This window comes from Cutaneotrichosporon oleaginosum, assembly GCF_008065305.1.
Source record: "Cutaneotrichosporon oleaginosum strain ATCC 20508 chromosome Unknown ATCC20508_contig01, whole genome shotgun sequence".
In the NCBI taxonomy this organism is placed as follows: Eukaryota; Fungi; Basidiomycota; class Tremellomycetes; order Trichosporonales; family Trichosporonaceae; genus Cutaneotrichosporon; species Cutaneotrichosporon oleaginosum.
In genome coordinates this window covers 2,847,024-2,869,423 of record NW_027072170.1, presented here as the reverse complement: position 1 = coordinate 2,869,423, position 22,400 = coordinate 2,847,024, and the positions used below count along the sequence as shown (strand labels likewise).

The following is a 22,400-nucleotide window of genomic DNA, read 5'->3' as shown; positions in this document are numbered from 1 at the left end:
CAGCTGCTACTTAGACCTCCTCCTCCGCCCCGCGCAGCTCTCTCCGCCTCCCTAACGAGTTTGACAGCTCGCGCTTACTCGACATTCAAAATGCCTTACGAAGCGCGTCAGCTCACGATCAACGCCAAGCGTCTCAACGACACGATCCACGAGACGTGCGAGTGGGGCGCCGCTCACCGCTGGGGCGAGTGAGTGCTGCTGGCGCTGGCGCGGCTGCCAGTAATAAACTGACGGGCAGCGCCCCGACCGAGACTGGCATGTGTCGCCTCGCACTCTCAGACGACGACAAGCTCGTTCGCGACTGGTTTGTCAAGGAGATGAAGAGTCTCGGCTGCGAAGTCAAGATTGACCAGATGGGTTCAATCTTTGCCATTCGCAAGGGCAAGAAGGATGGGCCTCCTACGGCTATGGGTTCTCACCTTGACACGCAACCCACTGGCGGCCGCTACGACGGCATCCTCGGCGTGCAATCGGCCGTCGAGGCCATGCGCACCATTCATGAGGCTGGACTGGTCACAGAGTTCCCCATCGCTGTGGTCAACTGGACGAACGAGGAGGGAGCGCGTTTCCCCAAGTCGCTCCATGCGTCCTGCGTGTGGTCCGGCGAGCTCACCCTTGAGGACGCGTATGCGCTGTGTGACGTCGCCAACCCCGGCGTGTCGGCTGGAGCCGAGCTTGACCGGATCGGCTACAAGGGCTCCGTCCCTGCGTCGCACAAGGCCAACCCCCTCGCTGCCCATTTTGAGCTCCACATCGAGCAGGGCCCCGTCCTCGAGAGCCACAACCAGCGCGTCGGCGTCGTCCAGGGCGGCCAGGCGTACAAGTGGTTCACCATCCGCGTAAACGGCCGCGACTCGCATGCTGGTACCACGCCCTTTGATTACCGTGCCGACCCGATGCTGGCCGCCTCGCAGTTTATCGTCGCCGCTCACCAAATCGCCAAGGAGCACCACGGCCTCGCGACTACCGGTATCTTCCACCTGCAGCCGGGGTCGATCAACACGATCCCGAACGTCGTCGAGTTCACTCTCGATATCCGCCACGTGGACGACGCGCAGCTCGCGCTGATCGAGAAGGCCATCCGCGAGGCGTCCGACAAAATCGCGGCCAACGACAACGCGCGCTACAAGTGCTCGATTGACTGGGAGGTTCTCTTCGACAACCCGGCCACCAAGTTCCACCCGCTGTGCACCGGAGCTGTTGAGAAGGCTGCGTGCGCTTCAGTGCCGTCCGAGCAGGTCCGGAAGATCGTATCAGGTGCTGGTCATGATTCTTGTGCCACGTCCCGCATCTGTCCCACCGGCATGGTGTTTATCCCATGCCGCGAGGGCCTGTCGCACAACCCTCGCGAGTACTCGACTCCCGAAGACTGCGCACTGGGAGCCCAGGTGCTCATGGACGCCGCGCTGCTGTTCGACTCTCAGCGGACGGCGTAGGCGGGTCTCACGACGAGATTGTAGAGGGCGAGAGAACAGTGGTGTCTAGCACAGAAAAGTGGTCGGTAGTTGTTCTGATTGGAGTGTACATTGTAGACATCTTGACATGCGAGCGAGTGGGAAGTGAGCACAGTGCAAAGGGAGGAGGCCAAGATTGCTTTATGCGGAACTGTCGACGGTGCAGTTTCTCTGCTTCGAACGCACGACCTCCACACCACGAGTTCAGCTGCAATGCTCAGCAGTGCTGTCTCATGACCTTGTCGCTCCATGGCCAAGAATCGACGCAAAGACATGGTTGCCAACATGCTCGCCACAGTCTGAAGAGCTGAGCAACTTTACCCCACACTGCAGATCAGCTTGATGATAGTACAATTAATGAAAGTAGAATAAGTCATGAGAACGCCACGTTCCAGGCACCGGGAACATCTTGCACCTCAGGATCGTCTCCGCAACGCGGCCTGAGCAACGACCATCTCCATCCCAGATCTTCCCGCGCTCTCAACGCCTCGTCACTCTCAACTCCCAACTCCAACTCTCTCACTACCATGAGGACATTGCAGGCCCTCATGGCATTTGCCCCTCCACGGCGGCAGATGCGCTGGATCATGATACTCAGCATCTGCGCCGTCGTCATGTTCTTCCTTTCAGAACAGAGGGTGGGTTTCTGCCGGACTACTCTGACTTCGCGCTGACACCCAGCAACTCCATGCCAGCCCAACAGGAGAGACCTGGGACTGGGCAGACTTTCGGGACGGCGCCGTGGTGCCGAGCGTGCATGACCTTGATGGCTACGGGGGCGAGCAAGTGCACGCCTCAGCGAAAGGGCGCGTCCTTGTGACCGGTGGTGGAGGCATGATCGGTGAGACCCGACCACGCGACGCCGCTCACACCCAGGCAAGCAAGTGATAGCGCGTCTCCTGACGGCTGGGACGCCCATCACAGTACTGGACAAGATCTTCTTTGAAGACGAATTGATGGCGTTACAAAGGAAACACCCAAAGACCGACCTGCGCTATGTGGAGGGCGACATCCGTGACGCGACGGCGCTCGCTTCCGCCATGACATCCGACGTCGTCGGTGTGATCCATCTCGCCGCAGTATCTCGCGTGCTATGGTGTCTGGAGAACGAGAAGGACTGCGACGATGTCAATGTGCGCGGTACCCAACTTGTTTTAGAGGCCATGAAGGGCGGGTGGTTCATCCAGGCCAGCTCGCGTGAGGTGAGGTCTCATGTCCCGGCGCAAAGCTGACTGCCAGGTGTACGGTAACCCCGAGAAAATGCCTGTGCCAGAGGACACGCCACACAAGCCGGCCAACGTTTACGGCAGCTCGAAGGCCAGGGCGGAAGACGTGATCACGTCGTATGTTGCCAACGTCACAGCGAGCGGCACCAAGGATATCAATGCCATCATGCTTCGCCTGTCCAACGTTTACGGAAGCGCGGCTGACCACCGCGAGCGTTTAATCCCTGCCATCATGAGCAACGCGCTAGCGCACCGCCCCATCCAGATCGTCGGTGGTGATCAGAACGTGAGTGGCTATCATGTCCGGCAGTCTAACCGCAGCTCGACATGGTGAACATTCGTGATGTGGTTAACGGCTTTACTCTCGCTGTCAACAGGTTGAATGAGAAGGCTATGGGGCCTGAAAAGAAGCGCGGCGAAGTCGAGGTCTATAATGTCGGCACCGACAAGTCAACTTCAGCGATGGAGCTCATCCGCAAGATTCTATGGCTCACCAACTCATCTTCGCCAGTACAGACCTTGCCCGGCGACAACCGCTTCCCCGATCGCTATGTAGGGAGCACTAAGAAGTCGTTAGAGGTGCTTGGATTCAAAGCAGCTGTCCCTATCGACGAAGGCCTCCACAGCCTCGCCCTCCAGTATTTGGACGAGACATTGCTCTACCTCCAGCGCAAGCAGCTGTCCCAATGCACTGGGCGGCGAAAGTATTCTGTCGACGACCTCCTATTCCTGGATGGTTGCTCTGGAGTCGTTGCGGCCGACCTCGAGGGCCAGCCGTTTTATCCCTTTTACGACCAGGCGAAGGATGATAAGCCGGCAGAGTTCGGGTGGCGGGATGGCGACGAGCCACAGGACTGGAAGTTTGAGATCAAACCGCTCGGCAAGGGCGCCACCCTGCTGCTCACTCAACACATCAAGGAGAAGAAGGACGACAAGGTCGTTCGGGAATACGATGTCAATTTCCAGTCTTCTTCCGCCACCAACAGTCCGAACAGTACCAACCGATTTGCGATGGAGATCGCTCCCGACTCCGGGTTCATCAGCCTCACCCAGTCTAATGGATCTCCGCTTGTGCCATGGGATCCGCGTCCGCCTCCAGGAAGGCGAGACCAGATGCCCGACCCTTCCATGACCGACTTGGGCAAGTTCCGTTTCCGCATCACACCTTTTTGCTGTCCCGGAAAGCCCGCGCCATGGCCCTTCTTCCGTGACGACCCGCTGGCATCAGCGATCCTTGATATGCGCCTCGAGAACAAGCGCATCTTCAACGCTTCGCAGATCACAACGCTTTGTGAGCGACTGCAGGACGCGGAGAAGCTCGCCAAGTCCCGTATTGAGGCGCTTAACACCGACCCGAGGCCCATACAGTTGCAGCAGGCCCCTTTTCCCACCGGTCGCCCAGCAGACTGGCGCTTCCGTGACCGCGACGTGTGCACCAACCTTTGCGACCACCCGACAGTTTGCCTCGACACTGGCAAATGTGCCTGTGCTCAGGCTGCTTGCTCTCGTCGTCTGCGCTTCCCCTTTGCCGACTTTGCCAACCTGCCGCATCTCTCCTGGCCTCCTGAGAAGGCCTCGCTGGACTGGGACGCCGTATTGAAGGCGGACCCAGCCGCTCTCGTCGCGCAGGTTGAGCGCTCGACGTGGCTTAACGTTTTGCACCCCGCTGCACGTCGTTATCTGAGCAGCAAGCCTGCCTGGCCCAAGGCTAACGTGACTTTCATGCCTGATGACGAGGAGAAGGCGTACAAGAACGACCCCGAGAAATACGAGAAGATCCAGACGGAGTGGCACGGATGCTTTAGCGCGGATAGCGTCCTGGAGCGCGGCACGCGACTCATCAGCCATAATTACGAGAAGGGCGACCTCGTCTTCATGCCTCACTACTCATACACCCTGCGTTTCCCTCCGATCGGCGATTGGGTTACCAACGCTCTTGAGCATCACCTCCCCAAGGACTTTGACACAGCAGACATGATCGTTCCGTTCACCTTTGATTGGGGCCGCTGCCAGACCATCCTCCACAATCTCTTCCGCGTTCGTGACTGGAGCAAGACGGCCAAAGAGGTCGTCCGCACCTCTTCTTGGCAGCCCATGGGAGACACGAACTCGCCTTGTGAGGTGGCCAGGTGATCACGCTGACTTCAGGCTACTTCATGGACCAAGATGTGGTCGTTCCCGCCCGAACATGTCTTCAGGAGAATCTCCGTGAAACATTTGGTGACATGCTCAACGTCATGCCGGCGCGCCTGCGCTCAACTCTCGTGCACTTCAAGGGATCTCCTAACGGAGCTGGCGCGTCGGTCCGCAACAAGCTGGTGTGCGAGCGCCCATGGCGCAAGGACACTCGCGGCATGAAGCTCAAGGGTGCCGAGAAGCTCAAGACGTACTGGGGCAGCCTGCGCCCCTCGTTGGTGCGGCCTGCTTCTGAGCCCAACCCGGCCAAGGACTATATGGAAACGATCGGCGACTCGATCTTCTGCCCGGTGCCCCGCGGTACAACGGGCTGGGCGACGCGTACCATCGATGTCGTTTATGCTGGCTGCATTCCTGTTCTGCTCGGCGACCAGACTCACCACCCGTTCTGGGACATGCTCGACTGGTCGAAGTTCTCCGTGACGATCAACGACTTCGAGGTCGAGCGGACCGAACAAATCCTGACCTCATATACATGGGAGGAGGTCCAGCGCATGCAGACCAACCTCATGCTCATCCGCGACGCGTTCCTCTACCCGAACGAAGGACACATGAAGGACAACCTTGAGGAGCGTGGGCCATGGTTCTACGCGATCCACTCCACATGGCTGCTGCAAAACACCAAGTTCCCCACTGTGAACGACAAGTAAAATCTCCTGCATATTCATCATGTTGCCGTTAGAGGGGCAGCTAGTTGTACTACTACCATATCATGCACTGCCTGAATTGATCGCTCGTCCGCCTCGCCCCTACCCACCGTGGCGATCCTAATGCCCGTCAGATAACAACGTGTCAGTACAGGCGACCTGTCGACTAGTGGTTCTGGCGGGGAATGGTCTGGGTCTGAGCCAGGCGCTGATACTTTACAGCTTTGCCGAGGACCATGCCCTCCGACAGTTCCCCAACGTTCTCGCGGAACAGCTCCTGCCAGGGTGTCTGAGACTTGGGCATCTTGGTCTCCCTGTATAACCCCATCTCCTTCTTACGCGCCTCAATCTCCTCGTCCTTGAGCACGACGTTGGCGGTACGCTTGTTCAGGTCGACGCGCACGATGTCGCCGTCCTTGAGATACCCGAGCATGCCACCGGTAGCCGCCTCAGGCGACGCGTTGAGGATGGCGGGCGTACCGCATGTCCCGCTCTGCCGCCCATCGCCGATGCACGGCAGCTCGAGGCCCTGCTTGATGAGCTCGGCGGGCGGGAGCATGTTGACGACCTCGGCGGCGCCGGGGTATCCGTTAGGCCCTGTGCCGCGCATAATGAGGATGGTGTTCTTGGTGATGTTGGGGTTCTTGTCGATGCGGGCATGGTAGTCTTCTGGCCCGTCAAAGACGGCCACCGGCCCTTCGAACGCCATGGGGTCCTCGGGGTTCTCGAGCCACTGCTTGCGGAACGTGTCGCTGATGACGCTCGTCTTCATAATCGCGCTGTCGAACAGGTTGCCGCGGAGATTGAGGAAGCCACCGGCCTTCTTGAGCGGCTTTTCGAAGGGCATGATGACACGGCGGTCGAGTGACAGCTCGCCCTTGCAGTTCTCGCCGATCGAGCGGCCCGTACACGTGAGCGCGGAAGGATGGGGCAGCTTGCCGTGCTCCATGAGCTCGGCGACGACCGAGGGCAAGCCGCCCGCGCGGAAGTACTCCTCACACAAAAACTGGCCGGCGGGCTTGACGTTGACGATCACCGGCAGCTCATACCCGACACGCTCCCAGTCAGCGGTGCTGAGCTCGACGCCAATATGCTTGGCGATGGCGCCGAGATGAATCGGCGCGTTCGTTGAGCCGCCGATGGCAGTGTTGAGCGCGATTGCGTTCTCGAACGCCTCCTTCGTCATGATGTCGGACGGCTTGAGGTCGTGCCGGACCATGTCGACGATGCGGCGGCCACTCTGGTACGCACACGCGCCGCGTTCGCGGTACGCGGCGGGGATGGCGGCGGAGCCGGGGAGGGCCATGCCGAGCGCTTCGGCCATGGCGTTCATCGTCGACGCTGTGCCCATGGTGTTGCAGTGGCCGACACTCGGTGCCGATGTCGCCATGTTGTGCACAAACTGCTTCGCGTTTATTTTCCCGGTGACGAATGCGGCGCGCGAATCCCACGCCACCGAGCCGGAGCCCATCAGCCGCTTGCCGTCGTTGCTGTACCCGTTGAGCATGGGGCCGACGTTGAGGCACAGCGCGGGGATGTTCATCGTCGCGGCAGCCATGAGCATTGCAGGCGTCGTCTTGTCGCAGCCCGTCAGGAGCACGACGCCGTCAAGTGGATACCCGAAGAGGACCTCGACGAGGGCGAGGTACGACAGGTTGCGGTCGAGCGAGGCGGTCGGGCGCTTGCCCGTCTCCTGGATCGGGTGGCAGGGGAACTCGAGCGGCGTGCCGCCCGCAGCAATGATGCCGTCGCGCACGCGCTTGGCCAGCTCCATGTGATGGCGGTTGCATGGGGACAGATCAGAGCCTGTTTGCGCGATGCCGATCACCGGCCGCTTCTCGTTGCGCAGCTCGTCCAGCGTCATGCCCCAGTTCATGTACCGCTCGAGGTAAATCGAGGTCATGCCTGGTATCAGCGAGCGCGAGGGGGCGAGGGTGAGAGGAGGGCGAGCGCACCTGGGTCGTCGTCGTCGTGGAACCACTTCTTGGAGCGGAGGGGAATGGCGTTGTCGATCCCCTCTATCTCGGTGTGCGTCTCAGGCGAGTAGATGCCCTCCGCGGGCACGGTGAACGAGCGCGGCTCGCGGTCCACGGCGGGGCCGTCGAGACCAGCGCGGCCGCAGGTGCATCCTTCGCAAGCTCCGTTGGTCGTCATGGTAGTGGGGAAGATGGGCAAGTGCCCACGCGCTCGGTGTATTTCAAGGCCGACAACGTAGCCGGCCAGGACCGAACGCCGGTCCGGAGCGGCAAGCGCGTCCTCGCCGAGCGAATGAGAGGTGGGCTATACAGCCGCACTGGCTGTCGTGCCAGGCTGAAAGTCAGCATGTGGGCCAGATGGGTGATGGGGAATGTACACGCCCCGTTGATCCGACGGCTGGAGGCGGCATCAGGCGGTTTAGGCCGGCGGGGTAGGCCGAGGCCCTGTGTGCGGGGTAGTTGGCGGGTGAGTTATGGTCCAGTGCGAGACAGCTGTGTCTCGTGACGCTTCCAACTGCCTCTGTTGTTCAGCGGCGGTCGACGACGGTTGTGGGCAGTCCACAATGGCAGCTCAAACAGAGCGTCTTGCAGGGCTCTCGCTTTCGACCTGGGAACGAGTCCTCAGCAATGAAGGGGCATGCAGGGTTTTATATAGCTGACGATGTCCGATCCTGTATCTCCGACGCGCTGTGCACCGGTTGCGCGACTCCGATGTTACGGGACCGGCCTTGGCTGCCTATGCTGGAATGCGAACAGTCGGCCCTAAGATTGCCATCCATCGTCGGAGTGTCCAAGAGCTGAGGTCAAATGTGGATGACTCTGACGCAAACATTCCCGTTTTCAACAGAGATCTAGCAGCAGTCGGTTTCAGTTTTCACTGCCAAGGTCCCAAATAACAGGTCTGATCGTATAGTGGTTAGTACTCAAGATTCTGATTCTTGCAGCCTGGGTTCGATTCCCAGTCGGACCTCGTTACTCTTTTGCCGTTCTCATTTCACTTTGCTGCAGTTCCTCGCCTTCTGCAAGCACGATGTGTTAAGGGGCTTCTACAAGGCGACCCGATGCGACAGAAATGCAGCTAATGGCAACTCCGTCAGTCCTCCTTTTTCTCGGAATCGACTAGTCGTGCCACGTATGCACAACAATAATGCGTCGCGTCATGATACGAACTCGGCCAACCCAGTCCCGCCTCCAAGATCGGTCAAGTGGGCTGTGGAACCTTGAGCCTGGTCGTGATAGAGCGCGCTCACACGGCAAGCGACCCGTGACCGCTGTCGGGATCGTGGGGACTGGAGGCTGAAAAATGACGATTATGACGAAGGTCATGTGGTTCACGTCACATGCCACTCTAACGACGCAGCCACCGCTCGCCGTGCTGGCGCAGTTACTACGGGTGTGCCCTCCCCTTCCTCTACGAGGCTCACTCAATCGTCTCTCACCATCTCTCACCACCACACCATACACCACTCATCTTACAATGTTCGTTCGCTCCGCGCGTACTCTCGCTGTCGCCTCGCGCACCCCCATTGCCAACAACTCGGCTGTCGCTGGTCGTCGCTGGACGTCGATTGAGCACCGTGGCGGCAAGTCTAAGCTCGTACGTTGCCACTGAGCACCACGTCGCGGATGGCTATACGCCTGTCTATTGGGCGCGCACATCGTCCCCGTTGCTGACGATAGATCTACCGCTTTGGCATGAAGGGTGCGTAGTGTCTGCCTGCACGAGCAGAGCCGCCGGCTGCGGTCGCTGGTTACACACCTGGCTGCGGGGCATTCTCTCCAGCCAACCACATTGCGATGATTCCGCTCACCCTGCAGACATCCCGGTCGAGTTGTACCCTCTCGGCTTCGTTGTCTCCATGGCCGTCGTCGGTGGTGCTATTGGTGCGTAGCGTGCGGTGCATGACAGATGCTAACTTTTCCTAGCCGTCGGTCGTCACTGTAAGTAGCAAGTGGGCCAGCGAGGAGCGTTCACACGCTGGCGGCCATCTCCGATCCAAGGCGTTTCTGTGCTCCACTCTCACCGCCCATCTATCCACTCCACTCCACTCCACTCCACTCCCCTGGCTTGATGTTAACATTTCTACAGTTGTTGTCGACAAAGAGCTGCGTCTCAGGCGCTCTGGCGGCAGCCCGGACATCAACAAGAGCTCCTAAGTTTCCCCGGAGGCGATCACAAAGTGAACAGCGAATTACGAAGAAGCACTGCAAGAAGCAAAGGAAAGGATCAGAAGTTCAAAGGATGCATAAGTGCCCCAAGTGGATGACTGTCGTGTGAGCCCTGTGAGATCAAGCGATGAAGCGCAGTAGCAACGCAGACCGAAGTCTGCGCACGGAATGGGGCCATGCCTAGTCCGAACGACCCACGCACGTTTATGACTTGCTTCCTGCTCTTGGTCCGTGACACCGCCGACGCCGGCCCGTATCGTCGCGCTCGCAGGCCGCGACTCGTAGGGCATGGAGGGGCGAGAAAAAAGAACAAGGCCTGTGGGCGCTTGGCCTGTCCGTGCATTCGTGGAACCACAGCCGGATCAGTCCACCACGGGGATACATAGCCACAGCAGGGAAACGCTCTCCAACTTCTCCGCTGTTCTTCCATCTCATCTTCCTCTCACTAACACAGCGTTTTAGTACACGTAGAGCGCGCTCAAATGACGACTTTCAAGGGCGGTACGGCCCAGGAGGTACGGAAAACGTCCATTCACCACGGTCAACTGATGACAGATTGGTGCGGTGAGCGCAGATGGCACCTCCAGGATCTCTAGAAACCCCAGGCTCATACGTAGGAACTCGAACGCACTGATTTGCAGGACGCGGACTCCGTCGCAGGCGCCGTTGAGGCCGTCAAGATGTACGCGCAGGTAAAGATGCGGAAGGCAAAGTCAGATGCCGTCGGACAACCCGGAGGCAAAGTGAGGCTCAACCCAGACATTGCGCTCTGCGCCGCGTTCTGCATTTTGCGTGCCTGCGCTGACGCTAGCTCGAGGTCCTAGAGCGTAAGGTAAGTCGACCCCTGCGCCACACCGTCAGCTCCGACACGAGCCGACGGCCAAGCAAGGGTCGCAGAAGAGCCAAGCGGCCGGCAGATTAGCGCAGATTGGTCCATTTGCTGCGCTGCCCGTCTCGGTCATGTTTCACTGGCCAAACCTTGCTTCCCTCGGCGGTTAGTGTCGGGGGTAGGAGATTGAGGAGATGGAAGAAACGCCTTCGATCGTGCGGGCTGTCTCAGCACGTTGGCGTGCCTACTACCCTTAACCCCACATGCTCTCGAAATGCCGTTGGTGTCTCACACCTGTCGGCAAGACAGTGTGATCTTTTTTGGGTCCACTATGTCTGCGAATGGCTAGGGCGACATGGCGAGATGACCACCTGCGATCCCGGATCCTCGCTGATGAGAAAAGTACGGACATGCGGGATTCCACGATATTTTCTACCTTGCCCGCCTTGAGCTGCAGTTCCCCCCAAGCAGCATACCCTTACCCCGCCCGTCCCCTGCGGTGGCGCGGCGCCTCGAAGCCGGCGGCTTCCCTCTGCCCAGCTCGCGCCCCGCAAGTATAAGTAGCGCCGGCTCGCTGCCGGCGCCCCCCAAATTCCGTGCGCGCAGCTCCTCGTCCGTCTCCCTCGCACGCTCGTACAGGATCCCCGTCGTGTCCGCTCCGGCGAAGGCCGTAGTATCCAGCCGCACCGCACTCAAGATCCCCGGCGCCCTGCTCAACCCGCCCGACGAGATGCCGTTTAATTCCAAAAAGGCCGGAAAGGCGCTGGGCAAGGCCCTCGGAAAGCCCTTTACCGCCATGTACGCGTCGGGTGGGGAGTTTCCCGTAAGCATACCCACCCCTGCTGAGCGGACGTACGAGCAGCGCGCGCCTCTTGGTTCTGAGAACGAAGCGAGGGACGAGACGAGGGAGCAGGGCCCGGCTGCACTGGGTTCGCAAACTCCGGCTGAGATGTCTCGCCCAACGACGACGGAGGCATATAAGCCGGCCGCGGTCACGCTAGCCCCGCCTCCGGCTTCCTTCCATCGCCACGATCTGCCTTTCGTGACTGCGCGCACCAGGCCGGACTCGCGGCCCGAGAGCAAGCTGCTGCCCGACGCCCCGTTCCTCCCCGGCGTATACCGGGACGAGAGGCACGCCATGACGTCCCCGCCTCCGCGCCCGGAGTTCGCTCACGCCGATTCGTACGCGGAGAGCACTCGCTCCTCGACGCTAGTTGACAACACAGAGGATCACATGCGTCAGCTCTTCAACGCCCTCCCGCCCGAAGCGCAGGCGCTCGCGTACACTCGCCTTGCGGAGCAGCGCGAACGGGAGCGCGAGCTCGAGGCGAGAAGGGAACAGGCGGCGCAGTGGGAGGCCGAAGCTGAGGCGCGGATCGAGCACGAGCTGCGCGAGAAGGAGCGTGCACTTCGCGCGCGCCAGCCGGCGGGCCTGCCGGATCAGCACAGCGACGCATACGACGGCGCATATCTCTCAAGCCCCGCGCGGGCGCCCCCGCCGCTCTCGGGACGCCATCCAGCCGAGGCTGCGCGCTCGCCGACGAACTTTGCCTCGCCGCGCCGCCAGCGCTCGCCCCAAGAAGAGTTCGAAGAGCAGATCGCGCAGCTCCTCGAGGCGCAAACGCTTCCGCCGCGCGCGCCATCGCGGCACACAAGCTTGCGCCGCCCCCCGGCCCCGCCGAGCCACGACCCCCCACGCACTCTCTCCGACCCGTCGGCGCCGCGTGCGATTGTCCCGCCCCGCCCTGTGCATTCCCCGCGCACGCCTAGGACATACCCCGATGTGCCGCGCATTGACGGGCAGGCCACGCCGCTCAGCCGGCCCACCGGCGACACTGAGGTCCGCGCTGCCCTGGCCGCGAAGATCCGCGCGCTCCAAGCTGCCCTCGACACGCTCGACGTGACCGAAAACGCAGAGGTCGCGGACGAGAGTGACTTCTACGCCCTATCCGCGCCCTCAACGATGACGTTGGGCGGCAGTCGTGCGGGCAGCCCCGAGGTTCCGCTCTCGCGGCCAGGCCACACGCCGACGCCCTCAGGCTGGAACCTCGGCGTGCTCGATCCCGCTCCCGACGTCTTCGCGAAGCCCGAGCGTGTCCCCAGATTTCGCACGCACTCGCGTAGCGCATCACGCTCCCACCCCGCCGACCTTCGTGCCACGCCAAGCATCCGCTCACGTGCCGCCACGCCGCTCAAAGTCCTTGAGCTGGACGCGATCCCGCCTCCACGTGCGGTCTCGCCGCGCACAGTGCAGCGCCCCCTCCCGTTGGAGCTCGAACCGAGTTCGCGCCCGACCTCGCTCGCGCACTTTGTGGATGGCCGACGCGCCATGCAGACCCCGCCGCCAGAGTATGCTGCCGGCCCGCAGTTCCCGGTCCGTCTCGAGGCTACCATTGATCCCACCGCGCTGTTCTGATTGTAGGTTACAGGTAATTAACGCAAGATCGTTTCGGATTGTATGTGTGTAGAGATAGAGTGATGTGATTATGTGCAGGGCTGGTTGGCGGCATGTTAAATGAGAGCGGCTTAAAGTCGCGGATTGGACCGCAGACAGGCGCTCCTACGACAAGATTGTGCGCTCGATGGAGCCAAGTGGATGTCGGCTCACGCCGCCACGGCATCGTTGCTCCGATCTCCGAGCCACTTCGCTGCAGTCCGTTCGCGGCGCGAGTGGTGCCACAGATACACACGGCCAAATCCGCACCGTGCCTTGTCCCACCTCCACCCTCACTCCAGCCGGCTACATATCAACCGCCGACAACGTCCATCGCCCACCCATGCTCCGTGCACCTGCGCTGCGGCTCAGGCCTGTCTCCAGACTCTTCGCCATGTCCACCAAGCCCGTGCCCAACATGAACGACGAGCCCGCGCCTGCGGGGAGGTAGGTACCTGGACCCCGCGTCTCCGCCCGCACGCCCGGCCCGCTCACCCCAGCGTCGTCCTCATCTCGCCCACGAACGAGGTGCTCATGCTGCATCGCGTGCGCACGGCGTCGGCGTTTCCGTCCGCACACGCGTTCGCGGGCGGCAAAGTGTCCGAGGAGCAGGACGGGCGCGTGCCCCCGCCCGGCGATCCGCGGCGGCACGTCGACAGCCGCGCATATCGGCTGTGCGCGATCCGCGAGACATTCGAGGAGAGCGGCGTGCTGCTCGCCAAAGACAGGACGGGGCAGCTGGTCGACCTGCCTGAGGCCACGCGGAAGAAGATGCGCGTAGCAGTGCACAAGGAGGAGGTCAAGTTCGTGGACTGGCTCAAGGAGATCGGCGCCGAGCCGGAACTTGGTGCGTCATTATCGACCCGTCGATGGGGCTGACGGCAGACGCGCTCATCCCGTTCACGCGGTGGATCACGCCGCCGGGCTTCCCAAAGCGTTTCTCCGTGCAGATGTACCTGTACCTCCTGCCGCTGGACTATAGGGGCGCGCTGGACCCCGAGCACGACGGCGGGCTCGAGCATACGCAGGCCGAACTGGCACCGCCGACCGAGTGGACGGCGCGCGCCCTCCGCGGCGACGTGATCATGTACGAGCCGCAGGCGTACATCCTTGCCGTACTCGGCCAGTTCCTCACGGGCCCCGGGGACTATGCCGCGCAACGCGCGGCGCTCAGCTCGTGGCTCTGGCGCATGCCCACCGGCAAGACGGATCACTACACCGCGCAGATCCCGTGGGCGGACAAGGTGTTTTGTCCCGTGCACGTCGGCACAACGGCGAGTGGGAAGGAGATCCTCGCGATGGAGCCTGCTGGGCCGGAACTCGAGGGACAAGGCAGGGGAGGGGACCACGACCGTGTCGTGCTCGTCAACGACTGGGTGCAGAGCTCGAGACATATTGAAGTGCGCATGCGTGACGAAGTCGAGGCGGAGGAGAGGGCTGCGGGCGCGGCGCCGAAGAGCAGAGTGTGAAGAGGTGTATATTGTACTTTGTTAGTTTGCGCGTAGGGATGGCTTCATTCGCAGACTTCATGGACTGTCTGGTGGTCTCAGCATGATTCATGCGTTCACGTACCTCACTTCCGTTGAAGATTGTGTCGTGGTCCGAATTGTCGGCTTATTTTGGCGCACAGAACGCTTTTGCTTCCGTGTATTTCACCCAGTGCGGGACCCCAGCTGCTCACAGATTTCGAGCGGTAACGGTGACAGAACTTTCAACACCTCCGCCCACGCCACCATGCCCAAGCCCACAACAGCCAAGGTCAAGAACGTATCAGCAAAGCCGACTCCGGCGAAGAAGGCGAAAGTTGCCAAGGGCAAGGTGGCCCGCCCGCCTCCCAGCTCAAGCTCGGGCTCGGGTTCCGGTAGCGACAGCGAGAGCGGGGAAGGCGACGATCGCGCGGCGATGCTAGCGGCACTGGAGGCGCACACCCGCTCATTGTTCGGCCTCGACGTAGCTGAGAGCTCGGCACAGGGCGCGGCGCGCTCTGTCTCCGAGTCGGAGTCTGAGTCTGGGTCTGCGGAGGAGGCCGAGGAAGAGGACTACGACGACGAATTCGACGATGGGTGGGGAGAGGGCGACGCATTCGTCACGGACAGCGAGGACGAGATGGACTTTGATGGTGCGTTTGTGATGCGGGGAGTGAGCTTATGACAGCTATGATGAACAACGCAAAGAAGGCCAAGGCCAAGAAGGGGAAGGGGAAGGCTAAGGAGAAGGAGGCGGCCGCACCAAAATCCGCGCCTACAGCTATTGCACCTTCCCCCGCCCCTGTCGAGGTGGTTTTCGCCGAGACGGGACGGCCGGCGATGGCCATCTCATCGTCGGAAAAGCGCGCTTTCCTCAAGGGCAACTCGGCGAAGATTATGGGCCTGCAGCCTGAAGAGCAGACGGGCCAGGGCAAGCGGAAGCGCAAGGCCGAGGACGAGGAGGAAGAGTGAGTGGCTCCGCGTTCCCGCTGACGGCAGATCGAACCAGCGCCTCGACAAGACGCTGCACAACATGCTCCTTACCTCGCTGTTGCCCGCCGCGACGCAGGACGCGGCCTCGCGGCCCGTCGACAAGCGCGCAGCCATGTCCGGCCGCCTGCTCGAGCTCGCGAGCTACTCGCTGCCAGGCGAGGGCGAGGGCACTGTGCGCGGCGCCAGCTTGTCCTCGCACCCGGCGAAGGTGCGCACCGGGCTCGTGCATGCGCAGCAGCGGCGGGCGGAGTCGGCACGCGCCGAAGCCGAGGCCGCGGGCAGCTGGGTGAAGGGCAAGGGCGGGCTCGGGGACCTCGGGCGGCGCGGCGCCGGCTCGAAGGGCAAGGAGCGCGAGGTGCGCACCTTCGGGACGACGAGCAAGAAGAAGGGCATGGAGGCGGGCAAGAAGGAGCGCGCGATGGGTCTGGGCATGGGTGTGGGAACGTACGACAAGGGCGCGCTGCGGATCGACGAGGGCACGATCGCGCGCATCAATGGTGGCAAGGGGAGGGGAGGGAAGGGAGGGGGGAAGAAGGGCAAGGGCAAGCGTGGGTGGTAGGCTTTCAAGATTCAAGAGAATGCACTACATGTACTAGGTGACAGGGGGAAGATGGTCCGCGTGCGCCACATAGGCCGTCATATGCATGCTCTAGGCGCTAGTAAACAAGTCCTGGGCCTGCGCGAGCGAATCGACAATGAGTTGGTGATCGTCGAGCTGCGGGAGACCAGAGACGACAATGGCGCCGACGGGCGCGGCGTCGCACCCGGCAATCCAGATGGGAAAAGCTGGTGTCAGCGGGGCAGAGCCCTCGTGGGCCCAGCGCGCGTTGTCGGAGACTGCACTCACCGCCGCCATGGCATGCATATTCGGGAAAGTGGAGACCTTTCTCCTCCGGGGTCTGGCCTTTTGCCGCAATCTCGCGGCCCTTGCGCAAGCTCGAGACGTTGAAGCGCTTGACGACGTTGAGTTTGCCGCGCACCCAGAGCCTGTAGTCAGAGGTGCTCTTGTGTTACAGGCTGCAGAACAAGATATCTCCTTTTTCCTTCCTGCCTTCCTTCCTCCCACCCTCCCTCCCGCCTGAACGTACCAGTTGTCTGGCCCGACCGCTGGGGCGCTCCCGACCGCACAGGAAAACAGCGTGTGGCCCGTAAAGGTCTCGATGTGGACCACGATCCCGGCGTTGGAGGGATGCACGCCGGTCTCACGGGCAGCGAGGAAGGTGTCGCGCACACTCGTGCCCACGCGCCAGGCGACGTCAGCGTCGAACTTGACGAAGCGCAGCTGCGCCTCCTGCTTCGCGACAAGAGAGGCGATCTCGGCGCTAGCAGCAGCCATGTCGCTTGGCTTGTAGGAGTTGACGCGGCCGACGGAGATGGTGTGCGACATTGTGGGTGCGGCGCTGGGTGGATGTGATGATGGGCTGATGAAGAGTCGGCGAGGGTGCGGAAGATGTGGGGTGAGGAAGCGGCAATTGACGGTCATGGCACGTGGAAATCGCAAGCGACAGGGGCAAAAGTGCGGCAAAGAAACAAGTCGCATTTGCTCGCTTTGTCCGATCTGTCCACCACTACTACACCGCTACCGCTCATGGCCCATGGCCCATGGCCCATGGGCGCTCACAGTCGGACCACACGGTACACGGGGCAGCGCTGACTTGCAGATGATGATGTGAATGCTGACCATTGATCACTGATCACTGATCAGATAAGATGCATGCATTCCGCATTCCGCAACTAAACGACTAACAACCACCTCTCTCTCTCTCGAATAGAATCCGTGCGCAGGCCGCCGTGGGGTCGGCGCGAGGACCCCGCCACGGCCCGCCACGATCCGCCCTCGATGCCGGGGGTGCCGGGCTTCTCTTCGCTCCTCGACGTCCTCGCGTCTTGGCCTTCTCGGCCTTCTCCCATCCTCGGTAGCGGCACAAAGGTCAGTGCGTCACTCGCACCCCGCACAGATGCCTCTCCAGCCATCCCCCCTTCTCACTCTCACTCACTCACTCATCCACTCACTCCCTCTCACTCTCACCACTATATCTAGTCGTCGTCCACCCCCCTCCCTCTCTCTTCTCCTTCTTCCACTTCATCCCCGCTTCCCCTCCCTCCTCTTCAGACTCACTGCACAACCCTCTCACCACGCGCAATGCCCGACAAGCAATTCGCTTCCCTCGTCGAGGCGCGCGCTTACACCTTCGGCGAAGCCAAGGGCCTGCGGACAGCGCTCGCACTCCTCCGCGCCGAAAGCAGCTTTGTGAGTACGACCCCGACTGGCATGATAGCCGGGCGAAGACCAGTGGGCACGAGCTGTTTATCCCAGCATAATACCACTGAGCGTTCTCACTGTCAGTCCGTGGCGCTGCCAACCACCTTCCCCCGCCCCCAGGTCTTCCCACGCCCCCTGCACACGACATACCTCACCCCTATTGCCGCTGATACAAGGTCGAAACCGTTCTCGCCCACCCAGTCTGGGCCGCCATTCTTTCCAACATCGCCGGCAAGGCCAAGGGCCTCGACGTGGCGGCCTCACGCATGCGGTGCCATTGCGCCCGCCCACAGCACGAGCTGTGTCGTTGCCCAGCCGTGTCAGAGACGGGCGCAACGAAGGGTTCGGCCGTGACGGGCGTGACGCACATCCGCTCGCCGTCGTTGATGTCGGCTCGCTCTGGGTCCTCAATGAGCTCCAAGTCGAGCTCGAGTGGCAGTGAGACTGACACCTCGTCGTCCTCGGGCAACTCGAGCTCGACAGCCCGCACTCACGGGCGCAGCGACAGCGCGAGCGTACGTAGTAACCTGTCGGATGACCCGATGCCGGGCGCCAATGGACTCGCTGTCAAGCCTGTCAAGGTCGCCACAACCAAGGGCAAAGGCAAGTCAAAGGACCGCACGGGCAAGGATGCCGCCCAGAATGGGAAAGGTCATGCCGCGATGATCGTCCTCGGCCCCGAGCGTCGCATTCCGCTCGACGTGCCCATCCCTTACCCCGGCGAGGCCGTCGTTTCACAAGGTGACACGAACGTCTCTGTCAGTGCGGGTGCGTCCATTGCGCTTGGTGGCTCGATCAGCGCCGTTGGGCCCAGTATCGCATTCAAGCGCAACCCCGGGGGCGAGATCGTCAGTGTCCTGGGCCCCCGGTCCGACGTCAAGAAGAACACAGCTAGCAGTGCCGCTATCCGTCCTCGCACCAGAAGCGTGCTTTCGAGCATTTCCGTTGACCTCGAGGACCTCGAGCCATACGTTCGCCTACCCCACGATCCTCTTCGGGCCACGGTTGTGTCGGTGACTCCCTCGGTGCCTTCGTCGCCGGTGGCTCCCAAGCACCCGGCCATCGACCCCATCATGCCAGACCGCACGGGCACGCCGGTGCGCAGTGTACCACCCACCCCAACGGCGGGCGGTTTTGTCACCCGCCCGCTGCCAGCGCTTGGCTTCCCTTCGCTCGGCCACACTGCCCGCAGCCCGAGCCTCAGCCCAGTGTCGTCAAAGTCAGAGCGGCACAAGTCGTCCTCCTCTGCGTCCCCGCATGCCTCCCCTGTGCTCGTGGAGGAGCTCGGCCAGTCAACGCTTCCGGACGAACCTCACATCACTGCTGTACCTCAGGATGCTGGGCAGGGAATGTTTACCAGAGTTGTCACGCACATCGTCGAGGAGTACTTTGAGAACAAGGCTGATAAGAAGCCTATGCCCGAGGAGACCAAGATCGGTGGCGACTATGGACCAGGTTACAAGGCCCCCGGGGTTCCGGGTTCGTATGTGCACCCGGGCTATGGTAACCATCCCTCGCCGTCCGCTAAGCCGGCGTCGCTGCCTGGACAGACCACACAGGGGCCTTTGGCTACGACTGCTGCTCCTCCTGCTTCCTCGCTTCCCGCGCCGTTGAACTACTCGCCACCCCTCGTCTCACGGCCCCCAATGGGCGCTCCTACCGTGAGCAACTCACACCTCGTCCAGACATCCAGTCTCTCCCCGTACTCGACTGCCCTCGCGCACCCTCTCCCGCCCTCGCGCCCTACCTCGAGCGCCAGCACGGTCGACGACGAGCATCTCGGCGATGTCCTTGAACGTCTAAGCTACGAAGAGCAGCAGTACATCGCCTCGTTGTTCTCGGGAAACGAGGACCCGAGCCGTGTCCAGCCTGTCCTCTCGGACCAAGCCGTGGCCATCGTATCCCGTATGACTCGCTTTACGGTCGTGGAGGATTTTGTGGAGGAGACAGAAGAGGAGGAGGCGGAGGGAGAGGTGGAGGAGAAGACTGAGAAGGTCAAGCACAAGGAGAAGAAGAAGAAGAAGACGAACACGAACAGAAAGCCGAAGAAGGAGAGGGTTCCGATGGCTATTCCCCCTGCCCCTGTCGCGGCCGTAGTCTCCGCCGTCGCCCCCACCGTCGCGTCCATCGTCCCTCCCCCGGCTCCAGCCCCCGGCTCTGCGCGCGGCAGTCCCTCCCCGCTGAAGTGGGCCTCGCCCAACCTTCCTCCCTCTCCGCCGGCTCTCTCTCCGCCCGTGCGCGCCATGACCGCTGGCCCTTCTCCGCACGTCCCGCCCCACCCGCACCCGCCGTTTCCTCGCGCGAGCTCGACGCCGCCCCACTCGCTCCCCACTCCTCCGCAAACGGCGTATCCGCACCCGCTGCACAGCCGCCAGCACCAGCACCCGCACCCGCACCCCGAGCCGCCCACCCACGGCCACACACACACGCACACCCATCGGCCGGGTTGCGCGTGCCGCCGCCCGTCGGTCGCCATGTCCGTGTGCTCGAACCACTCTGTGCGCAGCCACCATAGTGTGAGCCCCTTTGGCGTTAACGGCGCCGTGCACGCCAGCCCCCGCGTCGTGCATGCCGTCGCGCATGCGTGCACGCACGGGCACGGCGGCTCGCACCAGCTGTGCAGCTGCACGATGTAAAGGGAGTTAGAAGCTGAGGGTGAGCGTACGGTGTCGATCAGCAGGAGTAAGAAGTTTCAAAGTTAAGTGGAGTCGCAGCTTTCCGTGTTTAGAGAGAACGGCAGTGGACGTGCAACGTAGATGCATTATGTGAAAAGCAGTACCGTCAGTCGCTCCCCTCGACGTGCTGGAAGCACATCCCCACCCCGCGCCATGACTTATGTGATGCATGCCTGACGGCGTATTCTACATGCTGTGTCCAGTATCCGTAAGATGTGATTAAACAAGCGCGGCCACGTCGTCGGGCCCGCTGATCGCGCCCGAGCGCACAAAGTGCTTGCCCGCGACGTACTCGAGGCCCTCGCCGCCATACGACGCCTCAGGCGTAACCTCGACCTCTACGCCGTCGGCGAACGTCGCGCCGGCGGCCAGGAGCCAGCGGCGCTGCTGGGCGAGGAGGTCGCGGCGCGACGTCTCGGGCGAGTCCGACTTGCTCCCCGGGGCGTTCTTGAGGCCTGAGAACTCCTCGGCACGCGAGACCTCGAGCACGCTCAGCGCGGGCACGAAGGGGAAGACGTCGAAGATGAACATCTCGAGCTTCATGCCGTTTGGCTCGGCGGGGCTGAGCTGCTGGCCGGAGGCGATGTCGACGTGGGGGATCTTTTTGCGGGCAATGTGGAAGGCCATCTTGCGCTCCATCGCCTCGACGGTGTCGAGGAAGGCGGTCGTGTAGAAGTGGTTGGCGATGTTGGCGGCCCAGAACGCGAGGTCGCCCTTGTCGTCCCGCTGCTCGGCCTTGGCCGTCGGCAGCTCCGAGTACTCGATGACGCCGTAGGCTTCGCCGCGCTTGGCGATCACGCCGACCGACTCTGTGGGCACCGTCTTGCGCACGACCTTGGCGCCGCACTGCGCGTCGCGCTCGATGCAGTAGCCCACGAAGACGGGGTCCGCGACCTTGACGAGGCAGTTGTCGACGCAGTACGCGTGGATGTACTTGATGCCGCGGGCGTGCAGGTCCGAGAGGACAGTCATGTCCGTGTTGGCGTTGACGGGGCGGCGGAGGGCAGCGTACAGTCCGCCGTTGCCGTCGGGGGCCGTGAACACCTTGCCTGGTGCGGCGAGGAGGAGCTTGCCGTCGTTAGAGAGGGCGGGGAGAACGCCTGGTGTCAGCGCCTGGCATCGCGATGCATATGCAGCTTGCCACCCGCAAGCTGTGATGAGACGGGAGGCACGGTGGCGGTGGCGGACGGCGGAACGGCAGCTTCGTCATTGCCTCAATGCCAGTCAGAGTCCGGGCGGAGCACACCGCCGCCCCACCTCCACGCCCGTGTCTAGACTCACCCTGCTCAAAGAAGACAACGTCGTTCGAGTCGAGCCCAAAGTAGTCCATCTCGGCAAAGTATGCCTCGGTGACGGCGCGTGTGGGCCCCGACGTCATCACATACCACCGGAGACGGACGTCCTTGTCGTCTTTTCCGGCGTGCTGCGCCGCAAGCGCCTGCAGCTTGCGAATCCTTCCGGCCTGGTACGCGAACAGGCTCTTGCTCGACGGCAAGCCCAGGTCGTACATGCCCTTGGGGTTGGGCGAGCCGAGACGGCTCCCCTGCCCGCCGGCGAGGAGGAGGACGGCGACGGTGCCGTCCGCGATGGCGCGCAGCCCGACGTCGCGCCAGCGCGCGGCGTCCGGCGAGTCGCTGCTGGCGACCGCGGAGGCGGGGAGTGGCCCAGCCTCCTCGGGTGTGGGCGAGGGCGAGCGCGAGATGTCCTTGCCGACCAGAGGGGGCGCGAGGCCCGTGAGGTCGGCGGCGGGGGCTTCGGCGGCCATCGCGTTGCGGTAGATGCGGTTGACGCGCTTGACGTCGATGGAGGCGAGCTCGGCGGCGAAGGGACCCTGCTCGGCCGGCGTGAGCTTGTCCCAAAAGGTGAAGACGTGGCCCTGCCCCGCCTCCTCGTAAGCCTGGCGAAGGGCGGCGAGGTCAGGCCCCCCGTTGGGGTTGGCGTGTCCGTTGGAGTGGGTCATGATGGAGTGTTTGTGCGATGGGAGGGGGGTGGGGAAGGGGATGGGAGAGCGGAAGAGGGAGATGGAGATGGGGAGAGAGTGAGAGAGCGAGCGGAGAGGAGAGAGGAGAGGA

The 22,400-nt window shown here is 62.4% G+C and overlaps 10 protein-coding genes across 10 annotated transcripts; 7 read left to right on the top strand and 3 right to left on the bottom strand.

Annotated features, from left to right (window-relative positions):
• Positions 1 to 90: 90 nt before the first annotated feature.
• COLE_01159 (uncharacterized protein) lies at positions 91 to 1,436 on the top strand (the record flags this gene model as incomplete). Its single annotated transcript, XM_018420203.1, has 2 exons — positions 91 to 188; positions 239 to 1,436. 2 exons carry the CDS (start codon positions 91 to 93, stop codon positions 1,434 to 1,436), a joined length of 1,296 nt encoding a protein of 431 aa, XP_018281689.1.
• Positions 1,437 to 2,002: 566 nt separating this feature from the next.
• On the top strand, positions 2,003 to 5,526 carry COLE_01158 (uncharacterized protein; the record flags this gene model as incomplete). Its single annotated transcript, XM_018422072.2, has 6 exons — positions 2,003 to 2,092; positions 2,136 to 2,295; positions 2,331 to 2,656; positions 2,694 to 2,966; positions 3,002 to 4,796; positions 4,829 to 5,526. 6 exons carry the CDS (start codon positions 2,003 to 2,005, stop codon positions 5,524 to 5,526), a joined length of 3,342 nt encoding a protein of 1,113 aa, XP_018281690.1.
• Positions 5,527 to 5,689: 163 nt separating this feature from the next.
• COLE_01157 (uncharacterized protein) lies at positions 5,690 to 7,677 on the bottom strand (the record flags this gene model as incomplete). The annotated part of the gene is made up of 2 exons (XM_018420678.2): positions 5,690 to 7,428; positions 7,479 to 7,677. The coding sequence occupies 2 exons, from the start codon at positions 7,675 to 7,677 to the stop codon at positions 5,690 to 5,692; spliced, it is 1,938 nt and encodes a 645-aa protein (XP_018281691.1).
• Positions 7,678 to 8,976: 1,299 nt separating this feature from the next.
• COLE_01156 (uncharacterized protein) lies at positions 8,977 to 9,391 on the top strand (the record flags this gene model as incomplete). The annotated part of the gene is made up of 3 exons (XM_018426364.2): positions 8,977 to 9,096; positions 9,180 to 9,201; positions 9,318 to 9,391. 3 exons carry the CDS (start codon positions 8,977 to 8,979, stop codon positions 9,389 to 9,391), a joined length of 216 nt encoding a protein of 71 aa, XP_018281692.2.
• Positions 9,392 to 11,227: 1,836 nt separating this feature from the next.
• Positions 11,228 to 12,913, top strand: COLE_01155 (uncharacterized protein; the record flags this gene model as incomplete). Its single annotated transcript, XM_018419599.2, has 1 exon — positions 11,228 to 12,913. The coding sequence occupies one exon, from the start codon at positions 11,228 to 11,230 to the stop codon at positions 12,911 to 12,913; it is 1,686 nt and encodes a 561-aa protein (XP_018281693.1).
• Positions 12,914 to 13,325: 412 nt separating this feature from the next.
• On the top strand, positions 13,326 to 14,400 carry COLE_01154 (uncharacterized protein; the record flags this gene model as incomplete). Its single annotated transcript, XM_018422073.2, has 3 exons — positions 13,326 to 13,378; positions 13,432 to 13,778; positions 13,817 to 14,400. The coding sequence occupies 3 exons, from the start codon at positions 13,326 to 13,328 to the stop codon at positions 14,398 to 14,400; spliced, it is 984 nt and encodes a 327-aa protein (XP_018281694.1).
• A 265-nt stretch (positions 14,401 to 14,665) lies between these two features.
• On the top strand, positions 14,666 to 15,949 carry COLE_01153 (uncharacterized protein; the record flags this gene model as incomplete). The annotated part of the gene is made up of 3 exons (XM_018425709.2): positions 14,666 to 15,050; positions 15,086 to 15,365; positions 15,397 to 15,949. The coding sequence occupies 3 exons, from the start codon at positions 14,666 to 14,668 to the stop codon at positions 15,947 to 15,949; spliced, it is 1,218 nt and encodes a 405-aa protein (XP_018281695.1).
• A 90-nt stretch (positions 15,950 to 16,039) lies between these two features.
• On the bottom strand, positions 16,040 to 16,726 carry COLE_01152 (uncharacterized protein; the record flags this gene model as incomplete). The annotated part of the gene is made up of 3 exons (XM_018420195.1): positions 16,040 to 16,176; positions 16,238 to 16,377; positions 16,479 to 16,726. 3 exons carry the CDS (start codon positions 16,724 to 16,726, stop codon positions 16,040 to 16,042), a joined length of 525 nt encoding a protein of 174 aa, XP_018281696.1.
• An 807-nt stretch (positions 16,727 to 17,533) lies between these two features.
• Positions 17,534 to 20,289, top strand: COLE_01151 (uncharacterized protein; the record flags this gene model as incomplete). The annotated part of the gene is made up of 2 exons (XM_018426365.2): positions 17,534 to 17,641; positions 17,830 to 20,289. The coding sequence occupies 2 exons, from the start codon at positions 17,534 to 17,536 to the stop codon at positions 20,287 to 20,289; spliced, it is 2,568 nt and encodes an 855-aa protein (XP_018281697.1).
• A 258-nt stretch (positions 20,290 to 20,547) lies between these two features.
• On the bottom strand, positions 20,548 to 22,288 carry COLE_01150 (uncharacterized protein; the record flags this gene model as incomplete). Its single annotated transcript, XM_018420679.2, has 2 exons — positions 20,548 to 21,428; positions 21,610 to 22,288. 2 exons carry the CDS (start codon positions 22,286 to 22,288, stop codon positions 20,548 to 20,550), a joined length of 1,560 nt encoding a protein of 519 aa, XP_018281698.1.
• Between the last annotated feature and the right edge of the window lie 112 nt (positions 22,289 to 22,400).